Source organism: Pseudophryne corroboree, chromosome 4, assembly GCF_028390025.1.
Source record: "Pseudophryne corroboree isolate aPseCor3 chromosome 4, aPseCor3.hap2, whole genome shotgun sequence".
Taxonomy (NCBI): domain Eukaryota; kingdom Metazoa; phylum Chordata; class Amphibia; order Anura; family Myobatrachidae; genus Pseudophryne; species Pseudophryne corroboree.
Genome location: NC_086447.1, coordinates 55,026,305 through 55,044,041, shown reverse-complemented (window position 1 = coordinate 55,044,041; position 17,737 = coordinate 55,026,305). Strand labels below are relative to the sequence as shown.

The following is a 17,737-nucleotide window of genomic DNA, read 5'->3' as shown; positions in this document are numbered from 1 at the left end:
TCAGAATTTTAAATTACTTTATTTACAATAAACAGAATAATTAAACATTGAACAAGCCAATAATATAAACAGCACAAAGCAGTATTATTTAACCACTTCACTGCCTGGAGGATCTGCAAGGTGTGGGGTTTGCAAAAACAGTACAGGCAGGGAAGGTGTTCCAAACTAAATGACTGTTTTTAGCAACATGCCACAGGTATGTGGAAAACGGTGAGTTCATAGGGCACTTTACATTCTCGCCTCTTCCGTGAATGCATTGTTACAAGCTTCTAGAGAAGTCACTGTCCTGTAAAGTAGAGTTGTCATTTTCTAGAGCAAACCTTAAAAAAAAAAAAAAAAAAAAAAAATCCATTGATCGGCAAACACCTCACAAGACATATCCAGAGATGTATGGTTTCATTCAGTTCTCCATTTTACAGTACATTCTTTTTCCTTTACTCCTAGCAAAGTTTACGTAGAGAAAAATAGAAGCAAAACCTTGAATTTTTTTTTTGTAATTCCGCTTCACTATGCAGTTTTCCTTAGGAAATTAAAATCAAGATCAGTTATTTATTTTTTTCATTTTATTTTATTTTAATTTTTTTTACAATAAATTATCTTCGTCCATTACAATAGTAGCCAGCGTTTATCTCAAACAAAATATAAAACATTTTCTTTTCTTTTTTTTTTTTAAAGGGAACAAATTTTTATTTAACTGAAAAAAAAAAAGCGTAACTTTTTTTTCCCCCCTGTTAAAGGGAGTAATATGAAAAATCCTGATGTTTACTCTTTTTTTTTTTTTCTTCTTTTTTTTCTTTTTTTTAAGAAACAATAGCGATACAAAATAATCAAAACTGATCTTCATACCTTATTACATTACGAAAAAGCAGCTGGCTAAAGAATCTTGATTCAAAATGTAAGAATAAAATTGTATATAGCAATTTACCGAAATGTTAAAAGGTATGGGCCTTGTATTTACTATTCCTTTTTTTTATTTTATTTTTGTATAATATTTAGCAGTAGGACTTGGAAACAAGGGCCCTTTACTAGAGCAAATAAAATAATAATAAAATAAAAAAAAACACTGTAAAATAAAAAAAACATCTTGACATGCTGGTTATTTTACAAGTTTCAGAAGTCAGGTTTTTGGATAAAGTGAAAGGCGCCTCACCACATAGAAGGAAAACGATAAGTTGTTGTATCCGGAGCATTATATAAAGTAGTTGTTGCTGGAGCATTATATAAAGCATTTGTATCCAGAGCATTTTATAAAGCCTATTGTTTTATCTGCAGCAGCAAATGTAACAAAGTTAGTTACTAAAGCGCTGTTACAGGCGCTGCCCTTTATATGCGTACTGTATATATATGTTCTGTTGCCAAAGATGGGACATTATATAGACTTCTATATATTTTCGTGAGACCTGTCTACAAAGAAGAGCCTTTCGGACACCAGAAATGTGATGATATATATAAATAATCTGGTAAACTGACAAGCTTGCACCAAACTTTGCTTCCCCCTGTAAACAGGTAAAGCGCACAATTGTGCTGAAGTTTATATATCTCCTGTCCGTTCCCTCTCTGGCAACAGGGCCAGCCCAGTACGCACCCCTCTTCTACTGGGGATGATATATGTAGTAAGCATTTGTAATACAGGGAAACAGAAACCACAAAAGGCAGCGCCTCTGAACATTCAATACACAGAATAAAAACAACATGTACAAAATGACTATTACACGCCCTTTATGCTCTCTCCGAAATGTAACTAATTAAAAAAACAAGAAAAGAAAAAAAATACTAGTGTAAATAGAGATTTCCTTCCATGTAAATGGGGAAAAAAAACTATCATAAAAATACAAACCAAACAAAAAAAAATACATAAAGTCGAAGGCCCTGTTCTTAAGAAAAGCAACATAAAAATATACAGATTCCTGCTGCCAGGTACCGCGGTACAGGCAGTAGGAATATCCTGAGTATAGGTTACATTGTTATGGACTTAGTAATGGCGAGTCTGGAGGGTATACAATATCCTAGCAGCAGGTGAAAGCGGTTACTAGAGGTCTGAGCGCCGCTGGCGGCAACAGACGACAAGCCACTCCGTCGTGTGATGGTCAGGATGCATAGCGGCCGGGCCAAACTGGCAATGGGCCCACAGCTAGCGCCGATGGGTATAGGTGACTGTATGTACACCAGGTTGTAGGTACGTTTCTCAGCTCAGCCCTTCTCGCGCGACTGCAGTTATACCTTCAAGGGGCTCTATTGATTTTTGGAGCCCTTTTTAACTCCCTTTTGCCGAATGTAGAGAAACAGTTCCCAAGATCGCCCAGTATACGGTCTGCTGCCTACAGCCTGTATGATCTGTGTGTCCATAGCATGAACCGGGCATTGAATAGTCACCGCACAGGTTTCCACTGCAGCAGAAACAAGATGGCCGATGGTGCACATATGGCAGTCTATGGCCCGGATGTCCCCTCATGAAATGTTTCTGGGTGTCCAGATGTCAGAGAATCAGCTGTATAGTCATTTGTTCCATAGAATGCAGCCCGCTTCCAGCGACGGCCCAGCCACACCTCAGCAGCCGACATTTCTATCCCACGAGTCAGATTTATTGTTCTAAAGAAGACCATAGATGCGGCTTCCCCATTGCGATGGGGAATTCATGGCCTCAACATCCGTTTGTCCCTGACTTGGAACTAACAAAGCTGTTATGGGGGTGTATAGGGGGAAACCACTCCTGCCATGGGCACTGGGTCACATCTGGTGAAGGCAAGAAGTATTTCCAGATGTCTTTCTTTCTTTTTTTTGGGGGGGAGGGGGTTTGGTAGTTTGATTGATTAATTATGATTTGGATAACTACGTTGGGTTGAGGTACTCAAAATTAGGCTTCCTGTTTAATATAGGCGTTAGCTCTCGTTAATGGAGGGTGGTAAGGTGCTTCATGATTTTCACTGGGCAAATTAACTAGAAATATTTTTGAAAAAAATATTTTCAAAACTCATTTTTGAAATTAAAAAAAATAAAATAATTAATTATGCCAACGGAAGTAGGCAAATTCTGAAGGCAACCGGTGAGCCGCTGCAGCTCTACCGTCACCTACTATTCTAGGTGTGACCCAGGGCATCTGGCTGGTCTTTCGGACATTTTGGTGTCATTTGGTACATTTTTGTGGCCTTTTTATCTATGGAATGAATCACCGGGAGATCATATCGTATGGAAATTGTGTTGCAATACTGAAATTCAGAAAGGTAAAGAAAGTGGAGTTGATCAGAGATGACATTTGGTGGTGGCCCATTGAATGCTTACGAGCTTGTCATGAGACACAATCTATGGCGGCTCTCCTGGAATTTGCCAATTCCCATCAAACATTCCAGTCCGTTTTCACAGATATCCAACTTTATAGATCCCAAATCAGCAGGACCCCGTATGTGTGCTCCTACTATGCGCTAAATTCTATCAGGATGTACTTAGGGCTGACGTGTGATATTCAGCATTATAGGATATGGACGCCCACCTACAGGATGTCATGGTCCGATGCCCGGTGGGTCATACTTTAATGTGGGCTTTGGCCTACCTCAGTAGGCTACAAAAACTGCAGTTGGCTTTCGTGGGCTTTGCTGAGGTACTGTGGCAGGGTCCACGTTGGTCAGTGTCTGAATACCAATTTACATAGCGAGAGGTGAAGGGCTGACAGAGCATCGGAGGCCGCCCACAGGTAAATCTCACTGACTTCCTTCCTGTATACAGCCATGGGCAGAAAATTGAACAGAAAAATCACTTTAAATGAACTCCGTGATTTTTTGCAGCCAAGAAAAGATTTTCACCGTCTTTCCAAGAGATTTGTCAAACGTCAGGAGATTGCGCAGGCTGCCATGTCCGCTGCTCCAGCAGCACGAAGGGGTATAAAACGCGCTAAAAAGGTGCGCAAAGCAGGCCTCACACTTAAAAAACATGATTGTACATACAAGCCAGAAATAGCTCTACAAATGCACCTTAGCTGCAACAAAGATGAGCTTTACCTCGGTATAATATATATATATACTTTTCTCTCTCTTTTTTCCCCCCAATCCCCACCACCCGTAAATTACCCAGAACCCTCCTCTCTTCTCATCCTCGGGTTCCACATCAGTGACAGAACCAGCTGAAACTGACATTCTGCGACATTCTATCCGGGCGCCAGAAAAAAAAAAAAAAATAGCGCCCGTTCCGTTCAGTGTCATCACAGCAACTGCGTACAAAAATAAGTTTCATCTGTCATTTGGCTCGAAAGGGGACCATTGGTCCGATTGTCCGGCCCTGCAGCTCTCTCCAATCGTCCAACGCCATTTAAGCGCCATTCAAAGAGGGCAAGGGGCTTAAGGGGGATTGGAAAAAAAAATTCCACCCGACAAACATTGTCTCTTTTTTTTTTTTTTTTCCTCCTCTCCGTTTCTGACAGTCAACAACATCATCCTTACTTGGCAGTCTTCCGACTCGCAGGGATGGCTGCAGTTTAAAGAGATAATCCAACATGTCTGCAAAAATAGAGGACATATATACGTTGCATATATATATGTGTACTTCTATGAAGCGTCTGTGTTACTCGTTGCATCTCTGTCGTGGTCACAAGCCCTGATCTGGACAAGCTGTCATTCAGTGAGCAGCTGCTGCAAGAGGCTCTTCTGCTGAGACTGAGGCGTCTGGGATCCGGGCGTGTTCTTCTGTGTGTTCATCGATCCTGATTGGTTCAGATACGGATCCCCGCCCACGAGGTTCACTGTGCACTGGACATCTGCAAACACCTGCACTTGCTGTACCTGCTGACAGAATAAAGGGGGAGAACTCAGACGCACAGAATACACGGATCAGCGATGTGAAGCCGTAGGCCAGAAGTCGGCTAGTTTTCAATTTACCTGCCCCGTGTCTGGGTCCGTTTTGAGCAGATCTGTTGAGGAGAGTTGGTTGCAGTAAAGTCCGCCGGGCCTCAGGGATGGATCGTTCACCTGCTGTAATAAAGACACCAGGGAAGTCAGTGAGGGACTGACAGCTTAGCAGCTCACTTATAGGATTCAGTAATAGTGTGGTATATTCTCTCATTGGGGGTAATTCCAAGTTGATCGCAGCAGGATTTTTGATAGCAGTTGGGCAAAACCATGTGCACTGCAGGTGGGGCAGATATAACGTGCAGAGAGAGTTAGATTTGGGTGGGTTATTTTATTTCTGTGCAGGGTAAATACTGCCTGCTTTATTTTTACACTGCAAATTCGATTGCAGATTGAACACACCACACCCAAATCTAACTCTCTCTGCACATGTTATATCTGCCTCCCCTGCAGTGCACATGGTTTTGCCCAATTGCTAACAAAAATCCTGCTGCGATCAACTTGGAATTACCCCCATTGTCAGGTAATTTCCCTGTTTCCATAGCTACACTGCCGCCTCGCTGCACTGCTAGTATAACTGCACTGTTACCATAGCTACACTGCTATCATAGTTACACTGCTACCATAACTACACTGCTACAATAGCTACACTGCTGTCATAACTGCACTGCTATCATAGTTACACTGCTATCATAACTGCACTGCTATCATAACTACAATAGCTACACTGCTATCAAAGTTACACTGCTACCATAACTACACTACTACAATAGCTACACTGCTATCATACTTACACTGCTACCATTGCTACACTGCTACCATAGCTACACTGCTATCATAGTTACACTGTTACCATAGCTACACTACTATCATAACTGCACTGTTACCATAGCTACACTGCTACCATTGCTACACTGCTATCATAACTGCACTACTACAATAGTTACACTGCTGTCATAGTTACACTGCTACCATAACTACACTACTACAATAGCTACACTGCTGTCATAGTTACACTGCTACCATAACTACACTACTACAATAGCTACACTGCTGTCATAGTTACACTGCTACCATAACTACACTGGTATCATAACTGCACTGCTACCATAGTTACACTGCTACCATAACTACACTGCTATCATAACTGCACTGCTACCATAGCTATACTGCTACCATAACTACACTACTACAATAGCTACACTGCTGTCATAGTTACACTGCTGCCATAACTACACTGCTGTCATAGTTACACTGCTATCATAACTACACTGCTACCATAGCTACACTGCTATCATAGTTACACTGCTACCATTGCTACACTGCTATCATAGGCCCTCATTCCGAGTCGTTCGCTCGGTAAATTTCATCGCATCGCAGTGTTTTTTCGCTTAGTGCGCATGCGCAATGTCCGCACTGCGACTGCGCCAAGTAATTTTGCTATGAAGGTAGTATTTTTACTCACGGCTTTTTCTTCGCTCCGGCGATCGTAATGTGATTGACAGGAAATGGGTGTTTCTGGGCGGAAACAGGCCGTTTTAAGGGCGTGTGGGAAAAAAACGCTTCCGTTTCTGGGAAAAACGCGGGAGTGGCTGGAGAAACGGAGGAGTGTCTGGGCGAACGCTGGGTGTGTTTGTGACGTCAAACCAGGAACGACAAGCACTGAACTGATCGCAGATGCCGAGTAAGTCTGAAGCTACTCTGAAACTGCTAAGAAGTTTGTAATCGCAATATTGCGAATACTTCGTTCGCAATTTTAAGAAGCTAAGATTCACTCCCAGTAGGCGGCGGCTTAGCGTGAGCAACTCTGCTAAAATCGCCTTGCGAGCGAACAACTCGGAATGACCTCCATAGTTACACTGCTATCATAGTTACACTGCTACCATTGCTACACTGCTACCATTGCTACACTACTACATTAGCTACACTGCTGTCATAGTTACACTGCTACCATAACTACACTGCTATCATAGTTACACTGCTATCATAACTACACTGCTACCATAGCTACACTGCTATCATAGTTACACTGCTACCATAGCCACACTGCTACCATAACTACACTACTACAATAGCTACACTGCTGTCATAGTTACACTGCTACCATAACTACACTGCTATCATAGTTACACTGCTATCATAACTACACTGCTATCATAGTTACACTGCTACCATTGCTACACTGCTATCATAGTTACACTGCTACCATTGCTACACTGCTACCATAGCTACACTGCTACCATAGCTACACTGCTACCATAGCTACACTGCTACCATTGCTACACTGCTATCATAGTTACACTGTTACCATAGCTACACTGCTATCATAACTGCACTGTTACCATAGCTACACTGCTATCTTAGCTACACTGCTACCATTGCTACACTGCTATCATAACTGCACTGTTACCATAGCTACACTTCTATCATAACTGCACTGTTACCATAGCTACACTTCAATCATAACTGCACTGCTACCATAGCTACACTACTGCAATAGCTGCACTGTTACCATAGTTACACTGCTACCATAACTACACTACTACAATAGCTACACTGCTATCATAGTTACACTGCTACAATAACTACACTACTACAATAGTTACACTGCTGTCATAGTTACACTGCTACCATAACTACACTACTACAATAGCTACACTGCTGTCATAGTTACACTGCTACCATAACTACACTACTACAATAGCTACACTGCTATCATAGTTACACTGCTACCATAACTACACTACTACAATAGCTACACTGCTACCATAACTACACTACTACAATAGCTACACTGCTATCATAACTACACTACTACAATAGCTACACTGCTGTCATAGTTACACTGCTACCATAACTACACTACTACAATAGCTACACTGCTGTCATAGTTACACTGCTACCATAACTACACTACTACAATAGCTACACTGCTACCATAACTACACTACTACAATAGCTACACTGCTGTCATAGTTACACTGCTACCATAACTACACTACTACAATAGCTACACTGCTGTCATAGTTACACTGCTACCATAACTACACTACTACCATAACTGCACTGCTACCATTGCTACACTGCTATCATAACTACACTACTACAATAGCTACACTGCTATCATAGTTACACTGCTACCATAACTACACTACTACAATAGCTACATTGCTACCATAACTACACTACTACAATAGCTACACTGCTACCATAACTACACTACTACAATAGCTACACTGCTATCATAGTTACACTGCTACCATTGCTACACTGTTACCATAGCTACACTGCTACCATAGCTACACTGCTATCATAGTTACACTGCTATCATAGTTACACTGTTACCATAGCTACACTGCTATCATAACTGCACTGCTATCATAACTGCACTGCTACCATTGCTACACTGCTATCATAACTGCACTGTTACCATAGCTACACTTCTATCATAACTGCACTGCTACCATAGCTACACTTCTATCATAACTGCACTGCTATCTTAGCTACACTGCTATCATTGCTACACTGCTATCATAACTGCACTGTTACCATAGCTACACTTCTATCATAATTGCACTGTTACCATAGCTACACTGCTATCATAACTGCACTATCATAGTTACACTGCTACCATAACTACACTGCTACAATAGCTACACTGCTATCATAACTGCACTGCTATCATAACTGCACTGCTACCATAGCTACACTGCTATCATAGTTACACTGCTACCATAACTGCACTGCTACAATAGCTACACTGCTATCATAACTGCACTGCTATCATAACTGCTATCATAGTTACACTGCTACCATAACTACACTACTACAATAGCTACACTGCTATCATAACTGCACTGCTACAATAGCTACACTGCTATCATAGTTACACTGCTACCATAACTACACTACTACAATAGCTGCACTGCTATCATAGTTACACTGCTACCATTGCTACACTGCTATCATAGTTACACTGTTACCATAGCTACACTGCTACCATAGCTACACTACTACAATGGCTACACTACTACAATAGCTACACTGCTACCATAACTACACTACTACAATAGCTACACTGCTACCATAGCTACACTACTACAATGGCTACACTACTACAATAGCTACACTGCTACCATAACTACACTACTACAATAGCTACACTGCTATCATAGTTACACTGCTACCATTGCTACACTGCTATCATAGTTACACTGTTACCATAACTACACTGCTACCATAACTACACTGCTATCATAGTTACACTACTACCATAACTACACTACTACAATAGCTACACTGCTATCATAGTTACACTGCTACCATTGCTACACTGCTATCATAGTTACACTGTTACCATAGCTACACTGCTATCATAACTGCACTGCTACCATTGCTACACTGCTATCATAACTGCACTGTTACCATAGCTACACTTCTATCATAACTGCACTGCTATCATAACTGCACTGCTACCATTGCTACACTGCTATCATAACTGCACTGCTACCATAGCTACACTTCTATCATAACTGCACTGCTATCTTAGCTACACTGCTATCATTGCTACACTGCTATCATAACTGCACTGTTACCATAGCTACACTTCTATCATAATTGCACTGTTACCATAGCTACACTGCTACCATAACTACACTACTACAATAGCTACACTGCTATCATAGTTACACTGCTACCATTGCTACACTGCTATCATAGTTACACTGTTACCATAGCTACACTGCTATCATAACTGCACTGTTACCATAGTTACACTGCTACCATTGCTACACTGCTATCATAACTGCACTGTTACCATAGCTACACTGCTATCTTAGCTACACTGCTACCATTGCTACACTGCTACCATAACTGCACTGTTACCATAGCTACACTGCTATCATAGTTACACTGCTACCATTGCTACACTGCTACCATTGCTACACTGCTACCATAGCTACACTGCTATCATAGTTACACTGCTATCATAACTGCACTACTACCATAGGTACACTGTCATCATAGCTACACTGTTATTATAACTGCACTGCTACCATAGCTACACTGCCACCTCGCTGCACTGCTACCATAGCTACAATGCTATCATACTTACACTGCTGCCTCGCTGCACTGCTACCTTAGCTACACTGAGGCCTCACTACTCCGCTACCATAGGTACACTGCCACCTAGCTGCACTGCTACCTCACTACTCAGCTACCATAGCTACACTGCTGTCTCGCTACACTGCTCCCATAGGGACACAACCACCTCACTGGACTGCTACCATAGGTACACTGCCGCCTCGCTGCACTGCTGCCATAGCTACACTGCCCCCCATGCTGCACTGCTGCCATAGCTACACTGCCCCCCCACCCCCACACACACTGTACTGCAACCATAGCTACACTGAGGCCTTGCTACTCTGCTACCATAGCTACACTGCCCCCCCCCCTCATACACACACACACACACTGTACTGCAACCATAGCTACACTAAGGCCTTGCTACTCTGCTACCATAGGTACACTGCCACCATAGCTACACTGCAAGCATAGCTACACTGCCACCTCGCTACTCTGCTACCATAGGTACACTGAGGCCTTGCTACTCTGCTACCATAAGTACACTGAGGCCTCGCTACTCTGCTAAAATAGGCACACTGCATCCTCACTGCACTTCTACCATAGGTACCCAGTCACCTTGCTACTCTGCTACCATAAGTACACAGCAGCCTCGCAACACTGCTACCATAGCTACACTGTCCCCCACGCTGCCCTGCTACCATAGGTACACTGCCACCTCGCTGCACTGCTGCCATAGGTAACTGGCCACCTCGCTACTCTGCTACCATAGGTACACTGCTGCCTCACTACACAGCTACCATAGGTACACTGCCACCTAGCAACTCTGCTACCATAGCTACACTGTACCCCACACTGCCCTGCTACCATAGGTATACTGCTGCCTCACTACACAGCTACCATAGGTACACTGCCACCTTGCTACTCTGCTACCACAGCTATACTGACACCTCACTACACTGCTCCCATAGGGACACGGACACCTCACTACTCTGCTACCATAGGTACACTGCCACCTCACTACTCTGCTCCCATAGGTACACTGCCACCTCACTACTCTGCTACCATAGGTACACTGCCACCTCACTACTCTGCTACCATAGCTATACTGACACCTCACTACTCTGCTCCCATAGGTACACTGCCACCTCGCTGCACTGCTACCATAGCTACACTGCCACCTCGCTACGCTACTCTGCTACCATACGTACACTGCCATCTCGCTGTACTGCTACCATAGCTACACTGCCACCTCACTACACTGCTACCACAGCTACATTGCCACCTCACTGCACTGCTACCACAGCTACACTGCCACCTCGCTGCACTGCTACCATAGGTACACTGCCACCTCGCTACGCTACTCTGCTGTCATACGTACAGCCATCTCGTTGCACTGCTACCATAGGTACACTGCCACCTTGCTACGCTACTCTGCTACCGTATGTACACTGCCATCTCGCTGCACTGCTACCATAGCTACACTGCCACCTCACTACACTGCTACCACAGCTACACTGCCACCTCACTGCACTGCTACCACAGCTACACTGCCACCTCACTGCACTGCTACCATAGCTACACTGCCACCTCACTACACTGCTACCACAGCTACACTGCCACCTCACTGCACTGCTACCATAGCTACACTGCCACCTCACTGCACTGCTACCACAGCTACACTGCCACCTCACTGCACTGCTACCACAGCTACACTGCCACCTCACTGCACTGCTACCATAGCTACACTGCCACCTCACTGCACTGCTACCATAGCTACACTGCCACCTCACTGCACTGCTACCACAGCTACACTGCCACCTCACTGCACTGCTACCACAGCTACACTGCCACCTCACTGCACTGCTACCATAGCTACACTGCCACCTCACTGCACTGCTACCATAGCTACACTGCCACCTCACTGCACTGCTTCCACAGCTACACTGCCACCTCACTGCACTGCTACCACAGCTACACTGCCACCTCACTGCACTGCTACCACAGCTACACTGCCACCTCACTGCACTGCTACCATAGCTACACTGCCACCTTACTGCACTGCTACCATAGCTACACTGCCACCTCACTGCACTGCTACCACAGCTACACTGCCACTTCGCTGCACTGCAGGTCTCTATTAATGACACATACGTGTACACACGTTACACCTGGCCCACGTCACTGACCTGATCCGTGCACATTCCGCTCATGGTCTGCATCGGCAGGGAACTCATCTGCACCTGCCCTGTCATCTGGTTGACATTCTGCACCCCGGAGTTGCCTCCTCCCATAGACACAGTGATGCTCATGTTGTTGTACATTCCTTGCTGGCCTGGTGCGGACTGGGTCTGTCCCGCCTGCCCAAAGACGCTATGGATGTAAGATGTACATTGTATGGTTATATTACAGTATTGCAGGAACTACACTTACTATTTGGTATGGTGACGGGAGGAGTGTAGTGTTGGTCTATGCAGTACTTCAGCAGAGGTATACAAAACAGCGTGTTTGTCCCCTCTCAGCTTCCTTACTTATGGCAAGATGTGCTGGATAACCAGACGCAATTCTATCTCCAATTCAGCGATACTTAGTGATTACATGCTGGTTATATGAGCATGGAACTAATACTTAATTTCCCAATTGGAGACTTTGGTCACTTCATTAAAACTATATTAATTTATTACCCCTATCAATTTTCGATGAACGTTTCCTTCCCACCCAATCATTGCTGTGGAGAGCGGTAGAGTTCTCAAGGCAGGTGGACATTTTGTGTGTGGACTCAAAACTCTTATTCATGTAGCCATATCGAGGGAGAGCTTTGCCCCCCCCACCTCCCTTCATACCTTGAGCTTCCCATCGTGCTCTGCTGCCAGCTCTTCAGGTCAGGTGACTGGTACCCAGGGGTGGACGGCGTCTGCTGGAGCATGGGGCTCTGGGAAGGGGTGATGCGAGGGGACATCAAGGGACTGGTGGGGCTCAGAGATGGTGCGAAGGATGGATCCCCCTGCTGGCTAATACCTGCAGGCGACAGAGACAGACCTACAGCATGAGATCACTGGAACAGCAGAACAACCTTCAGACACCTACAACAACGGACAGAAGATACCATGGTGCGCTGCTCAGTCCGTGTTCATATTACTGGTCGTGAAAGGGTTAACATGAACAGCGCTGCCTTTACCCATGTCCCTGAAGGTCACACACGTATATACGTCATGTAAAATGGAAATCAGCCCTGTTGTACCTCACGGCTGCGGTTACACCCACCCTCAGGGGTAGACCTAAATGCTGCCTTATTATATGCCGCTCTTCAGCGTATAACAGCGGAATTGCATCCAACTGTACTGATGTAGCATCCTGAGCTATAGGGAGCAGCGTAACTCCTCATAACTCAGCGTATAACAGCGGAACTGCATCTAACCTAACTGACGTAGCATCCTGAGCTATAGGGAGCAGCGTAACGCCTCATAACTCAGCGTATAACAGCGGAACTGCATCCACCTGCACTGATGTAGTATCCTGAGCTATAGGGAGCAGCGTAACGCCTCATAACTCAGCGTATAACAGCGGAATTGTATCCAACTGTACTGACGTAGCATCCTGAGCTATAGGGAGCAGCGTAACTCCTCATAACTCAGCGTATAACAGTGGAACTGCATCTAACCTAACTGACGTAGCATCCTGAGCTATAGGGAGCAGCGTAACGCCTCATAACTCAGCGTATAACAGCGGAACTGCATCCACCTGCACTGATGTAGTATCCTGAGCTATAGGGAGCAGCGTAACGCCTCATAACTCAGCGTATAACAGCGGAATTGTATCCAACTGTACTGATGTAGCATCCTGAGCTAAAGGGAGCAGCGTAACACCTCATAACTCAGCGTATAACAGCGGAACTGCATCTAACCTAACTGACGTAGCATCCTGAGCTAAAGGGAGTAGCGTAACACCTCATAACTCAGCGTATAACAGCGGAACTGCATCCAACTGTACTGACGTAGTATCCTGAGCTATAGGGTGCAGCGCAACGCCTCATAACTCAGCGTATAGCAGCGGAACCTCATCCAACTGTACCGACATAGTATCCTGAGCTATAGGGTGCAGCGTAACACCTCATAACTCAGCGTATAACAGCAGAACTGCATCTAACCTAACTGACGTAGCATCCTGAGCTATAGGGAGCAGCGTAACTCCTCATAACCCAGCGTATAACAGCGGAATTGTATCCAACTGCACTGACGTAGTATCCTGAGCTATAGGGAGCAGCGTAACTCCTCATAACGCAGCGTAAAAGCAGCGGAACTGCATCCAACTGTACTGACGTAGCATCCTGAGCTAAAGGGAGCAGCGTAACACCTCATAACTCAGCGTATAACAGCGGAACTGCATCTAACCTAACTGACGTAGCATCCTGAGCTATAGGGAGCAGCGTAACGCCTCATAACTCGGCGTATAACAGCAGAACTGCATCTAACCTAACTGACGTAGCATCCTGAGCTATAGGGAGCAGCGTAACGCCTCATAACTCAGCGTATAACAGCGGAACTGCATCCACCTGCACTGATGTAGTATCCTGAGCTATAGGGAGCAGCGTAACGCCTCATAACTCGGCGTATAACAGCAGAACTGCATCTAACCTAACTGACGTAGCATCCTGAGCTATAGGGAGCAGCGTAACTCCTCATAACTCAGCGTATAACAGCGGAACTGCATCCAACATAACTGACGTAGCATCCTGAGCTATAGGGTGCAGCGTAACTCCTCATAACTCATCGTATAACAGCGGAATTGCATCCAACTATACTGACGTAGCATCCTGAGCTATAGGGTGCAGCGTAACGCCTCATAACTCAGCGTATAACAGCGGAACTGCATCCATCATAACTGACGTAGCATCCTGAGCTATAGGGAGCAGCGTAACACCTCATAACTCGGCATATAACAGCAGAACTGCATCTAACCTAACTGACGTAGCATCCTGAGCTATAGGGAGCAGCGTAACTCCTCATAACTCAGCGTATAACAGCGGAACTGCATCCAACATAACTGACGTAGCATCCTGAGCTATAGGGTGCAGCGTAACTCCTCATAACTCAGCGTATAACAGCGGAACTGCATCCAACATAACTGACGTAGCATCCTGAGCTATAGGGAGCAGCGTAACGCCTCATAACTCAGCGTATAACAGCGGAACTGCATCCAACATAACTGACGTAGCATCCTGAGCTATAGGGAGCAGCGTAACACCTCATAACTCAGCGTATAACAGCGGAACTGCATCCAACTGTACTGACATTACATTCTGAGCTATAGGGAGCAGCGTAACTCCTCATAACTCAGCGTATAACAGCGGAACTGCATCCAACTGTACTGACGTAGCATCCTGAGCTATAGGGAGCAGCGTAACGCCTCATAACTCAGCGTATAACAGCAGAACTGCATCTAACCTAACTGACGTAGCATCCTGAGCTATAGGGAGCAGCGTAACGCCTCATAACTCAGCGTATAACAGCGGAACTGCATCTAACCTAACTGACGTAGCATCCTGAGCTATAGGGGCACATTCCCTTAATCCATCTGCATCCGGCTGTAGATTCCCGTATCCAGGGCTGAGCTGCTGTTCTGCACTGTATATAGGTACTCATAGTGAGAATGACACGTTTATGGAACTGCTGGAAATCGCAGTTTTTGCACACCATTTCCCTGTGTACCGGGCTGTAAACATAGAGAGCAAGGACAGCTCTGTTTACACTGACGCATAGATCATGTTTAACAGATCACCATAGCTTGTGTGAGTTTACATGCAATCCCAAACTAATAAAGTGCAGCTTGTACAACGCCATGCTCTCTGATGGCACTATAGGACACACAGGGAGTATAGCAATAGCTGCGGTATGTCATCGCTCCTGTGTTTACCTGTCGTCGAGTACTGAAAGACATTTTGCTGCATCTGAGGATTCATCCCAGAGCCGAACTGCCCTGTGACATTTCCCATCATGCCTCTGTTCACCATACCGCCTCGGCTGGCCCCTCCGCGGTTTGGCAGTGAGGCCTCTGGGGTCGTGGCTAAAGGTGAGAAGGGGCTGGTTGACGGAGGTGGGTTCCCTGGGTTTGTACCATAGCTGTGGGGGTAAGGGAACTGCTGTGGGGGGCCTTGTGGGAGCCTGGCGGCCCCCATAGTGACGGGGAGACCCGCTGCCCCCGGGTGGCTGTTCCCGAAGCTCTGCTGCCTCATCAGTAAGGCTCTCTGCTGCATGAGTTGCTGCTGCCGGTGCTGCTGGCTGTACAGTTCCCGTTGTCGCTGAGCGAGCATCTGAGCATTTAGCGGAGGCTGGTGAGAAAAACACATACGAGGTATTACTAACCTGGTTACCACAGTTTCATCAGTTTCCCAACCCCCTTAGTCCCCCACAGCCATCAATGCTGCAGCGGTGGCCTGTCCAGTACGGCCTTGTTGTCGATGCCCCTCCCCTGTGATCATCCCTATCCCACACACTGAGTACCGAGGGGAGGGGCATCGACAACAACGCAGCTTGCTTGAAGCAGATCAGCAGTGGACGTGTACACAGAGCAGCACTGAAGCATTGCTGGCTTGGTAGGTAAGTGCCCCTACGCAGCTACGGACATTCAAAACGACGCAATCGGAGCCATCGCAACATATGAGCAACTGCATACACATACGCAACCATGACACAAATGTGTGGAACATCCCGCAGGAGCTGCGATGCAGTTGCCATGTTTTCTGTGTATGGGACCGCAGTTGCACGCTGAGTCATGTCACGAAAACAGTTTGCTACACTCCTGAGTTTTTGTCGCCAATCCTTTTTACCTCCCCCAAAAAGTCCCCCCTTGCCAATGACTCTGCAAATAAATCTTCGCGGTGAGTGGCATCGCAAAAGCACCTTGGCACACGCACAATGAATTACCCTTTGTGTTACAGGATCCAGCTTTTGTCTGGATCGTTTTTAACAATCATCGGCTGAAATTTTAAGAGACGCCATGACTGTAATCGGATGGCAGCTGCTTTTCTAGTAGTCAATAGTAAGCCGCCTGCACTGCTGACCAATCAGAAGCCAAGCTGACTCCTCCTGGATACTATATAAACTTTCCTGGACTCCACAGAATTTCTGCACAGAGAGTCTGCTTCAGATTTGGAAGCAAGGCAGAAAAAACACATAACTTTGTATTTAGAACAAAACATGTCGCCATGCAAGTAAGGAAATACATTTATATTGTTTCTGTGCAGAGTAAGTACTGGCTGCATTTGCATGTAGCCCACAAATGTTAGACAGCTTTAATTTTACACTGCAATTTAGATTTGAGTTTGGACACACCCCACATAAACCTAATATCTCTGCACACGTTACATGTGCCCCACCTGCAGTGCAGCATGATTTTGCCCATATGCAAATTAAAACTTTTTACATATATCTCACATTTAAATCTCTATTGTAGAAAATGTATTAGATGCACCATCTTTAATGCAGAGGTACACAACCTGTGGTACGCCACCTTTTGTGGAAGCACAAGTCCCAGACTGCTCACCAGCTGGGCCGCTTACCCTTACCTGGGGTGCGATGGCTTGTTGCATGCCCGGTCTCATCACCATGGGAACCGCGTTTCCGACACCAAACTGACTGAGTATGGCTTGCCGATTCTGGTGTACAATCTATAAACGCAAAACAAACATAATTCAGCGTCAGATGTAATGCCGAACCCCAGGCTCCTGATACGGGGTCATCAGTGTTTACAGGTGGGGCACAGAGGGGATTCTAGCAGGTGTTATTTAGTCATCAGGGACTGTTGGGAGGAAATCGCGGGAG

General features: G+C 45.4%; 1 protein-coding gene across 6 annotated transcripts in view; it reads right to left on the bottom strand.

The window, feature by feature from the left end:
- The window catches only part of NCOA1 (nuclear receptor coactivator 1), a 492,550-nt gene continuing 474,813 nt past the window's right edge, over nucleotides 1–17,737 (bottom strand). For 4 of the 6 annotated variants that reach the window (XM_063915049.1, XM_063915047.1, XM_063915046.1 and 1 more), the window contains 6 exons: nucleotides 17,482–17,583; nucleotides 15,831–16,245; nucleotides 12,761–12,935; nucleotides 12,107–12,290; nucleotides 4,866–4,958; nucleotides 1–4,772 (listed from right to left, as the gene is read on the bottom strand). In XM_063915049.1, coding sequence (XP_063771119.1) covers nucleotides 4,602–4,772; nucleotides 4,866–4,958; nucleotides 12,107–12,290; nucleotides 12,761–12,935; nucleotides 15,831–16,245; nucleotides 17,482–17,583 — 1,140 coding nt within the window. In that variant the 3' untranslated portion in view covers nucleotides 1–4,601. The remainder of the gene's footprint in view (nucleotides 4,773–4,865; nucleotides 4,959–12,106; nucleotides 12,291–12,760; nucleotides 12,936–15,830; nucleotides 16,246–17,481; nucleotides 17,584–17,737) is intronic. The other 2 variants (XM_063915050.1, XM_063915052.1) reach the window with 1 other exon arrangement.